The sequence below is a fragment of the Bufo gargarizans genome, chromosome 2, assembly GCF_014858855.1.
Source record: "Bufo gargarizans isolate SCDJY-AF-19 chromosome 2, ASM1485885v1, whole genome shotgun sequence".
NCBI lineage: Eukaryota > Metazoa > Chordata > Amphibia > Anura > Bufonidae > Bufo > Bufo gargarizans.
In genome coordinates, this window is record NC_058081.1 from 533,824,797 (window position 1) to 533,835,683 (window position 10,887).

The window sequence follows — 10,887 nt, forward strand, 5'->3', positions numbered from 1 at the left end:
CTATACATTACATACTGACAGTGAAGAACTTGCAGGCCACACCCAGAAGATGGCATGGGTCTCAGCAGCTTGAAGAAACCTCTCTAAGTCCTTTAGAAAGTGGCCGCACATGGGGGAGGGGGCACTGACCGCCTGTAATAACTGACCAGATGTTACAATATTTGAGTTAAAGTTTCGTGATCGTTCCTAAGAAGAACTTCCTGGGAGCAACGTGATTGTCTAATGCTGGAGATAATCAAAGAATTTCCGCTGTAGAAGACCCACAATGTCCCTTTTGCCGTAAGTGTAGGACCCCACATTTGTAGGCGCATAGATAGGACCATGGTTGTTGCTGGATCTCACCAAGAAGTCGGCTAAACGCTGAGTGACGCAGGTCGCTGTGTTACATTTCCTTTTCTCCATCTGACTCCTGCGAGATGAAGAGAGAACAGGGATTATCAGATAAAACTGAGCAAAGTAACTAGTGTTGAGCGAATCAAAGTATCCGAAGTGAACTTCAGGGGAAATGCGATTTGCCGCAAAGCTGAATTTCCTTGTGCTTTGTGGTAACAAATCGATTTTCCCTGAAAAAAAAAAAAAAAAAATCATACTCACCTTATCCATTTGAGCGCAAAGAGGCTGCCGCCATCTTGCTTGAAGATCACGCACAAAATCTCGTTCGCAGTGACCTACGACGTCATCATGCACTGCGCAAGATTTTGCACTGGATCTTCAAGCAAGATGGCGGCGGCCTCAAATGGATAAGGTAAGTACAATTTCATTTTTTTTATTTACTGATCAACCCCTTAAAGGCCTTAGTATTACTCTTAGATGCCTCAATCAGCGATGAATGCGGCATCTGAGGGGTTCGATTAAGGGGGGCAGCGTCATTGCACCCGCTACTCACAAAGAAATGCGCTTCCTGACGAAGCAATTCATCACAGAATGATTTTCTTTGTAAAATTCAGCGAAGCAGGTGAATTGAATTTTTAAGAACTTTGCTCATCTCTCAGTGGTGTAATAATCTGCAGGATAAATCACTATGTATCTGTCAAGAGGTAGGGGGGGCAGAGCAATGTTCTGTAGATCTCTAGAGAGGTTAGTAGTGTAATAATCTGCAGAATATGTCACTATATATCTATCAGGAGGTAGAGGAGACAGCAAGGTTCTGCAGATCTCTAGAGTGGTCAGTGATGTAATAGTCTGCAGAATATATCACTGTGTTTGTCAGGAAGTAGGGAGGCAGAGCAATGTTCTGGAGATCTCTAGAGAGGTCACTGTTGTAATTATCTGCAGAATATATCACTATATACTGTATCTATCAGGAGGTAGAGGAGACAGCAATGTTCTGCAGATCTCTAAAGTGGTTAGTAGTGTAATAATCTGCAGAATATATCGCTATATCTGTCACGAAGTAGATGTACCGAGCAATGTTCTTCAGATCTCTAGCGAGGTCACTGGTGTAATAATCTGCAGCTGTTATTACTATGTATCTGTTAGCAGTTTTTTTCACACTAATGTCACTGTACCTCTTTTGTCGGTTGCTCTCCAGCGGAGGTCGGTCGATGCTCGGGGTGAAGTGTCCGGTCTGCAGGGTCATCATCCATCCTTTTTTTGAGGTCCTATTAGAGACATCACTAATCTTCACTCTGGTGATAAAATCAAAAGCCCACAATAAGCTAGCACTGGGCGCATATAGATAGCAAGCTCTTCAAACGACTCAGTCCCATGTTACACTAACCTGTCCGCGGGGGCTGCGTCCAGGCAGGTGAGGGTCACAGACAGGACGAGGAGGAGGAGGAGGAGGCTCAGCCCTAAGTGGCTCATCGTGTGGGAGTAACTGTGAGGAGCAAAAACTAGAGGTTAATCCAGTGGTTTCCAGAAAAGAAGGGGCCCCCAAAGCAGAGGTCAGAAAGGGCCCCTGATCTATCTCTGCTAACAGGGGCGGGCTGGGAACTTAGAGTGGTCCTGGAAAAAAAATCTAAAAATGGCCACATGTCATAGGTGGATCCAGATTGACAGAAGGCAGGGCAGCACAAGTAGGCAGGGGTAATAAGTAGGAAGGGGTAGCAATAAAATTCTGCCCCAGCAGAAGCAAATACCGCAGTGAAGCATAAAATACCGCCGCGTCGCAGCTTTCAACTGTATCAGTGACCTTAGGACAGGGATACAGTTGAATTAAGGAGAACACCTGGGGACGCCGGCCAGGGGCATAGGTACCTGATGCTCCTAGAATTAATTTATGCTGAGAGCATAAGATCGTTATGTGCCAGGCCGGCGGCCATGCGGAGGTCTTGGTTGGCCCTCTGGGCTTCAGCCCACTGGGAAATTCCCCTGTAGGATCTATGGCCGGTCCGCCACTGTCTGCTAATCAGCATAGAAGGGCTGGAATACCCCTGTGTGCACCAGGCAGATGAAGGATTTAACCCTGTGTGCTCCAGATAAAGATCGGATAGCTAAAAATCCCTGCTGGATAGTTCAGTGGTTTTGTGGTGACCCGCCTCATCTAGTGATTGTCTTCCCGGGCATTTCTGGCTTGTAGAGCCAGTACCAGGAGGTGAACGCAGCAGAAGTGGTGGGGGATCGCTGAGGGTATGTAATTAGCCTTTTGTTTTTGTCTTTTAGCCCCTTCTGACCCATTTTTGTAAAAATATTTCTCCCTGGAAAAATCCTTTGTCTACATTTTGATGACGGACTAGTGACAAGTGGTGACCTCAAGAGTCTCTTCAGGTTCCTATTCTTTTTCACAATCTGAAATGAGTTGGGGTGAAGATCAGAAGCAATGGTCCAGCAGATGTGGTTGGGAAATGAACAGTAAGTGAAGGTAAGTATGCCTGAGATTAACCTGTACCTCTCCTGAGGGAAGATAGAATGGAAATGATATAAAGGTGGGTGGGATGGACCAGGAGGTCTTCTTCTGCCATCAGTTCTCTATATAGACTTGTGTGTGCTGGACAGATGAGAATATAACCCTGCGTGTGCCAGGCAGATCAGGCTATAACCCTGTGTGTGCCAAGCAGATGAGGATATAACCCTGTGTGTGCCAGGCAGATGAGTCTATAACCCTGTGTGTGCCAGTCAGATCATGCTATAACTCTGTTTGTGCCAGGCAGATGAGAATATAACCCTGCGTGTGCCAGGCAGATGAGGTTATAACCCTGCGTGTGCCAGGCAGATGAGGTTATAACCCTGCGTGTGCCAGGCAGATGAGGATATAACTCTGCGTGTGCCAGGCAGATAAGGCTATAACCCTGGGTGTGCCAGGCAGATAAGGCTATAACCCTGCGTGTGCCAGGCAGATCAGACTATAACCCTGCGTGTGCCAGGCAGATCAGGCTTTAACCCTGCATGTGCCAGGCAGATGAGGGTATAACCCTGCGTGTGCCAAACAAATAAGGATATAACCCTGCGAGTGCCAGGCAGATCACGCTATAACCCTGAATGTGCCAGGCAGAGGAGTCTATAACCCTGCGTGTGCCAGGCAGATTAGACTATAACCCTGTGTGTGCCAGGCAGATGAACCTTGCGTGTGCCAGGCAGATGAGGATATAACCCTGTGTGTGCCAGGCAGATGAGGATATAACCCTGTGTGTGCCAGGCAGATAAGGATATAACCCTGTGTGTGCCAGGCAGATGAGGATATAACCCTGTGTGTGCCAGGCAGATGAGGATATAACCCTGTGTATGCCAGGCATGTGAGGCTATAACTTTGCGTGTTACAGGCAGATGAGGATATAACCCTGTGTGTGCCAGGCAGATGAGGATATAACACTGTGTGTGCCAGGCAGATGAGGATATAACCCTGTGTGTGCCAGGCAGATGAGGCTATAACATTGTGTCTGCCAGACAGATAAGGATATAACCCTGTGTGTGCCAGGCAGATGAGGCTATAACCCTGCGTGTGCCAAGCAAATAAGGATATAACCCTGTGAGTGCCAGGCAGATCACACTATAACCCTGAATGTGCCAGGCAGAGGAGGCTATAACCCTGAGTGTACCAGGCAGAGGAGGCTATAACCCTGCGTGTACCAGACAGATCAGACTTATAACCCTGTGTGTGCCAGGCAGATGAACCTTGCGTGTGCCAGGCAGATGAGGGTATAACCCTACATGCAGCAGGCAGGTGAGGATATAACCTTGTGTGCCAGGCAGATGAGGATATACCCTGTGTGCCAGGCTGATGAGGATATAACCCTGTGTGTGCCAGGCAGATGAGGATATAACCCTGTGTGTGCCAGGCAGATGAGGCTATAACCCTGCGTGTGCCAAGCAAATAAGGATATAACCCTGCAAGTGCCAGGCAGATCACGCTATAACCCTGAATGTGCCAGGCAGAGCAGGCTATAACCCTGCGTGTACCAGGCAGATCAGACTTTTAACCCTGTGTGTGCCAGGCAGATAAGGCTATAACCCTGTGTCTGCCAGACAGATAAGGATATAACCCTGTGTGTGCCAGGCAGGTGAGCATATAACCCTGTGTGCCAGGCAGATGAGGATATAACACTCTGTGTGCCAGGCAGATGAGGATATAACACTGTGTGTGCCAGGCAGATAAGGCTATAACCCTGTGTGTGCCAGGCAGATAAGGCTATAACCCTGTGTGTGCCAGGCAGATAAGGCTATAACCCTGTGTGTGCCAGACAGATAAGGCTATAACCCTGCGTGCGCCAGACAGATGAGGCTATAACCCTGCGTGCGCCAGGCAGGTGAGCATATAACCCTGTGTGCCAGGCAGATGAGGATATAACACTGTGTGTGCCAGGCAGATAAGGCTATAACCCTGCGTGCGCCAGACAGATGAGGCTATAACCCTGCGTGCGCCAGGCAGGTGAGCATATAACCCTGTGTGCCAGACAGATGAGGATATAACCCTGCGTGCGCCAGGCAGGTGAGCATATAACCCTGTGCGCCAGGCAGGTGAGCATATAACCCTGTGTGCCAGGCAGGTGAGCATATAACCCTGTGTGCCAGGCAGATGAGGATATAACACTGTGTGTGCCAGACAGATGAGGAATTAACCCTGCGTGCGCCAGGCAGGTGAGCATATAACCCTGTGCGCCAGGCAGGTGAGCATATAACCCTGTGTGCCAGGCAGGTGAGCATATAACCCTGACAGATGAGGTTATAACACTGTACATGCCAAGGGAGATGGAGGATATAACCCTGTATGTGCCGTGGAGATGAAGGATACAATAATGTGTGTGCCAGGCAGATGATAAAAGTGTTAACCTTTGGCATGCCAGGTAGAGAAAACAGGGCAAAGTTTACTAACCCCTTGTGGACTATGCAGGTTGATAACTGACCCATCTTTGTGCCCGGGTGATGTAGACGTGACCCTGGCATATACCAGACAGGGATGAACTTTTACTTAGGTAGACAAACTAATCCTGCAAGTTCCAGGCACCCACAAATGTTAACCCTTTAGATCTGTCTACACCATAGCTGTAGGAATGCACATGCCAGAAGGAACCTTCTCAGTGCCCGGCACAGGTTTAATAGATACAGAAAGGACTCACCCGGATGCAGGATTGTAGGAGGCTGGAAGCAGCAGAGAGACGAGACGCCTGTCATCCAAGGGAGTTCTGCTCCCTCACTGGTTGTCATCTCTTATATACACCTGGGTGACAGCTGACGTCACCAGCACCCGCTGCCAGACACATAGTGACTCTGTGTGACACCCAGCACCCAGGGGAGGGAATCACCAGGGGTAGGGACTGCTGCTCATGGCTGTTTTAGGATGAATTCACATGTAGACATTTACTAACTGTTCCATACATGTGAATGGGCTTTGACAAAATATGTATAGAACTGATTTTTACAGAAACTTTTGCAAAACGATTTGCCATGTGTGACTATTTCCCTAAGGCCTCATGCACACGGCCGTGGTTTTGGTCCGCATCCGAGCCGCCGATGCGGACCCATTCACTTCAATGGGGCCGCAAAAGATGCGGACAGCACTCCGTGTGCTGTCCGCATCCGTTGCTCCGTTCAGTGGCCCCGCTAAAAAAATATAACATGTCCTATTCTTGTCCGCGCTTTGCGGACAAGAATAGGCATTTATATTAAAGGCTGTCTGTGCCGTTCCGCAAACTGCGGAACGCGCACGGACGCCATCTGTGTTTTGTGGATCCGCGATTTGCGGACCGCCAAACACACCACGGTCGTGTGCATGAGGCCTAAGTCTCCAGTTATACTGAGCTGTAATGTTGCGCCCTCTTATGTCTGTGCTCCTGTACTGCATTTCTATATGTGTGGAGATTTAATGCACTCATATGCATAAGCCCTCATCCCGAAAGCAGGATTATCTACAAGGCCCCGGGAGGAAACTCAGAAGCTTTTATACATTCAGCAAAGTAGAAGAAAAGCTATATAAAAATATTAAGGAAAGCTGTATATCTATCTGTTTCATGTCGCCCTATAATCTATTCATCTATCTATCTATTTATCTATTTATCTATCTATCTATTTATCTATCTATCCATCTAATATCTATCTTCTATCTATCTATCTATCTATCTATCTATCTATCTATCTATCTATCTATCTATCATTTTATCTGCTGTTTTATCTATTGCATATTAATTCTGTCTGCCTGTCTGTCTATATCTCACATCTAATAAATATATATATATATATATATATATATATATATATATATATATATATCTATATCTATATATATGTGTATATATATATATATATATATATGTTGTTAGTTTTATTAATTATTATATTTCTATTATAACTTCTTTTTTTAGATTTTGTATTATTACATTCTTTTGACAACCTTCTCATCTTCCAGTCTTTTACCATTATCAGTTATTATTATTATCATCATATGTTCTGTGTTCTCTTATTTACCATTATTAGAATCTCTACTACATTCCACTGATGACTATTTTCAGCTGCCAGTTTTATATTCTTATATATAATTTAGATGTAATGCTAATATATTTGATATCACGGTATAACTGTAATATCTCATTATTCTAATTAGATTTAATTGAAGATTTTCTGTTTCCGGTTTCTCTATTGCAATTAAAAAAGTAAGCCTGATAGTAAAGTTGGAGCCTGTGGCAGATCGCTATTAGTGCTGACAGATGCAGCTTTTCATCTCTGACATTTTATAATGAATGATTTTAGTAACTCATTTCTCAGAGAAAGAAAAAATAAACACAATTTTACCAACTCCACGTAGGAGGAAGCTGCCATTATTACCTAGAGACAGAGAAGAGATGATGAGACAGTTCATACGTGTGAGGGCAGGAACCTTAAAGGCTATGTACACCTTTGGGGGCCATTCTTTTTATTAGTACATTGTACTCATTTTTTTGTTAAGGGTACTTTCACACTTGCGGCAGAGGATTCTGGAAGGATCCGGAAATCTGGACGCAAACGGATGCATTTGTGAGAGGGATCCGGGTGCAGATCCCTCTCACAAATGCATTGCAATACCAGATCCGTATTTCCGGTTGTCATCTGGAAAAACGGATCCGGTATTTATTTTTTTCACAGATTTAATGGTTTGCGCATGCACGGACGGAAAGAACGGATGCGTTTTGCCGAAACACTTGGGGCCAGATCCGGCATTAATGCATTTCAATGGAAGTGTTCTGGATTTTTGGCCGGAGAGAAAATTGCAGCATGCTGCGGTATTTTCTCCGGCCAAAAAACGGAAGAGGGACTGAACTGATGCATCCTGATGCATCCTGAACCGAATGCTCTCCATTAGGATAAAACTGATCAATTTTTTTCCGGTATTGAGCCCCTAGGATGGAACTCAATGCCGGAAAAGTTTAACGCAAGTGTGAAAGTACCTTAAAATATAGAGTCAATTTCTCTGTACAGAGCTGAGATACTCTACTAGCAGGATCTGAATTTTCTCTCTGACCTTATAAACACTCATCAAAGCTCAATCCTTATCTTACTAATAAGAATGTAGCTTAAATAAGCGTTTATGACCTTTTAGTAAGGGCTCATTCAGACGGCCGTATGCTGTCCGCAAAAATGCAGATCCTTTTTTTTTCCGAACAGGTCAGCATGTCCGCAAAAAAACTGATTGTATTCCGTTTTGTTGCTGATTCATATTGCCAGGCCCTATTGCCATGTCCTGATTTTCACTGACAAGTATAGGACATGTTTCATGTTTTTTGCTGAGCCGTGGCAATGGAAGAAAAGGGCCCCATAGAAGTGAATGGAACAGCATCTAATCCACAAAAAAAAAACGGATCCTCATTTTTGTGGACAGCATACGGCCGTCTGAATGAGCCCTAATTTAGAGATAAGGGTTATTAAATGACCAGCACAAAGTGAAAGTAGGATGCACACAGCTAGAAAAGCAGTTAACCCAGGGGCGTTGCTCAAAAGATCTGGGGCCCAAGCCCCAATGAATATGGCCCAGTTCTCTAAATCGACCCTCCCCCCGCTATTCCCTGTACTTGCTATACAGCAGCACATACCTGTCACATCCAGTGCCTCCCAGGTGACGTCTTCTCTGATGTAGATCTTCTCTGTCATTATCTTCTCCATTAGGTCTGGACAACTTCTCTCAGCCACGCCTTGTCTCTGCAGAGTGTGACACACAGACATCTTAGCTTCCTCATATTTCTATCATCATCCCCCAACCTGGAGTCCCCACAGTGTTATCCTACTGCTTGCTGTGCTCCCCAATACCCCCAAATACTATCCTCAACAAATATTACTGGCATATGTAATACCCCAGAGTGGTATTACCACTTCCTTACGCCTCTCTACTATCACTTATGGTTGATCCTGTGTGATCCTGTATATTTATTGCTAGGTCCTGCATAATATGAATCTATATTTCTGATTTTTGTAACTGTTAAAGTGTAATGTACCTGGTTCACCAACAGGTGGCAGCAGACTTGGCAGTGCTACTGTTAGAAGAGAGTGGAACCTGTTTTCCATTCTGACCCTCTCTAAGGGAGGGAGGAGTTTTAGTTAGTGGAGGTCAGAGTAGAGTACCCCCTGCAAGGGGAAGGTTGTGTGCAAGCCAGCAGAGCACACCTTCAGCTCTGCTGGATATAGAAGCCCAAGCTGTAAGCCTCACAAGCCAGGAGTAAAGTTCCCTACAGAAAGTAAAGTTCAGCAGAAAGGAAAAGTTTCTATTTAATCTGACAGTACAGCAGAGCCAAAGAGGTTCAGATGTTGCAGAGCCAAATGTGTTTGCCTGCCAAAACTTTTGCCAAAGCTTGCTGGTGACCAAGATACAGTTAGAAGATTGTTCTCTGATGCAAGTTTATTCAAGAAAAGCTGTTATTAACTTCAATACAACGTCTGGACTTAATTTCTTACATCATCCTCTCCACCACCTATTCACCCGATTTGCTCTGCTTCGTCCGACCATGCGTGGGGTTCTGGATATCCAGGTAGGAGTGCAAAGCCGCACCTAAAGGGACACTATAGGCAACCCTTACACCACTCTGGCATTCCTACATCTGGTTTCCACCACCACCTTCTACATAGGGGGACCTAGTTTCTCGTTGCTGAAATGCAACTGACGTCACAAAAAAATTGCCTTTATCACATCTTAAAAGGACCCTAGCCACAGGTACATGCTTTGCACATACAGATAGTCCTCCCATAGTAATAGTGCTCCTTATAGTCCCATCAATAGTAATTCCCTTCTAGAATGCCCTCATTAGTAATACTGTTCCCTACAGTGCCCCCAACAGTGATAATGCTCCCCAAGAATGACCCTATTAGTACAAACCGGATTCCAAAAAAGTTGGGACACTATACAAATCGTGAATAAAAACTGAATGCAATGATGTGGAGGTGCCAACTTCTAATATTTTATTCAGAATAGAACATAAATCACGGAACAAAAGTTTAAACTGAGAAAATGTACCATTTTAAGGGAAAAATATGTTGAATCAGAATTTCATGGTGTCAACAAATCCCCAAAAAGTTGGGACAAGGCCATTTTCACCACTGTGTGGCATCTCCCCTTCTTCTTACAACACTCAACAGACGTCTGGGGACCGAGGAGACCAGTTTCTCAAGTTTAGAAATAGGAATGCTCTCCCATTCTTGTCTAATACAGGCCTCTAAATGTTCAATCGTCTTCTTTGTTGCACCTTCCTCTTTATGATGCGCCAAATGTTCTCTATAGGTGAAAGATCTGGACTGCAGACTGGCCATTTCAGTACCCGGATCCTTCTCCTACGCAGCCATGATGTTGTGATTGATGCAGAATGTGGTCTGGCATTATCTTGTTGAAAAATGCAGGGTCTTCCCTGAAAGAGATGACGTCTGGATGGGAGCATATGTTGTTCTAGAACCTGAATATATTTTTCTGCATTGATGGTGCCTTTCCAGACATGCAAGCTGCCCATGCCACACGCACTCATGCAACCCCATACCATCAGAGATGCAGACTTCTGAACTGAGCGTTGATAACCACTTGGGTTGTCCTTGTCCTCTTTGGTCCGGATGACATGGCGTCCCAGATTTCCAAAAAGAACTTTGAATCGTGACTCGTCTGACCACAGAACAGTCTTCCATTTTGCCACACTCCATTTTAAATGATCCCTGGCCCAGTGAAAATGCCTGAGCTTGTGGATCTTGCTTAGAAATGGCTTCTTCTTTGCACTGTAGAGTTTCAGCTGGCAACGGCGGATGGCACGGTGGATTGTGTTCACTGACAATGATTTCTGGAAGTATTCCTGAGCCCATTCTGTGATTTCCTTTACAGTAGCGTTCCTGTTTGTGGTGCAGTGTCGTTTAAGGGCCCGGAGATCACAGACATCCAGTATGGTTTTACGGCCTTGACCCTTACGCACAGAGATTGTTCCAGATTCTCTGAATCTTCGGATGATGTTATGCACAGTTGATGATGATAGATGCAAAGTCTTTGCAATTTTTCGCTGGGTAACACCTTTCTGA

The 10,887-nt window shown here is 45.2% G+C and overlaps 1 protein-coding gene across 1 annotated transcript; it reads right to left on the minus strand.

Moving 5' to 3' along the window:
• Window positions 1-219: 219 nt before the first annotated feature.
• LOC122926121 (islet amyloid polypeptide) lies at window positions 220-1,806 on the minus strand. Its single transcript, XM_044277505.1, has 3 exons — window positions 1,721-1,806; window positions 1,509-1,628; window positions 220-409 (listed from the first exon to the last, which is right to left on the minus strand). Exons 1-3 carry the CDS (start codon window positions 1,804-1,806, stop codon window positions 220-222), a joined length of 396 nt encoding a protein of 131 aa, XP_044133440.1.
• Window positions 1,807-10,887: the final 9,081 nt, after the last annotated feature.

Bases quoted from the DNA above. Each gene is read 5' to 3' on its own strand.
- LOC122926121 (XM_044277505.1), bottom strand. From the start codon at position 1,806: ATGAGCCACTTAGGGCTGAGCCTCCTCCTCCTCCTCCTCGTCCTGTCT. The intron at 1,629-1,720 runs GTTAGTGTAACA...TTTTATCACCAG, and splicing joins GACGCAGCCCCCGCGGACAG to AGTGAAGATTAGTGATGTCT. The intron at 410-1,508 runs GTACAGTGACAT...TTCATCTCGCAG, and splicing joins GAGAGCAACCGACAAAAGAG to GAGTCAGATGGAGAAAAGGA.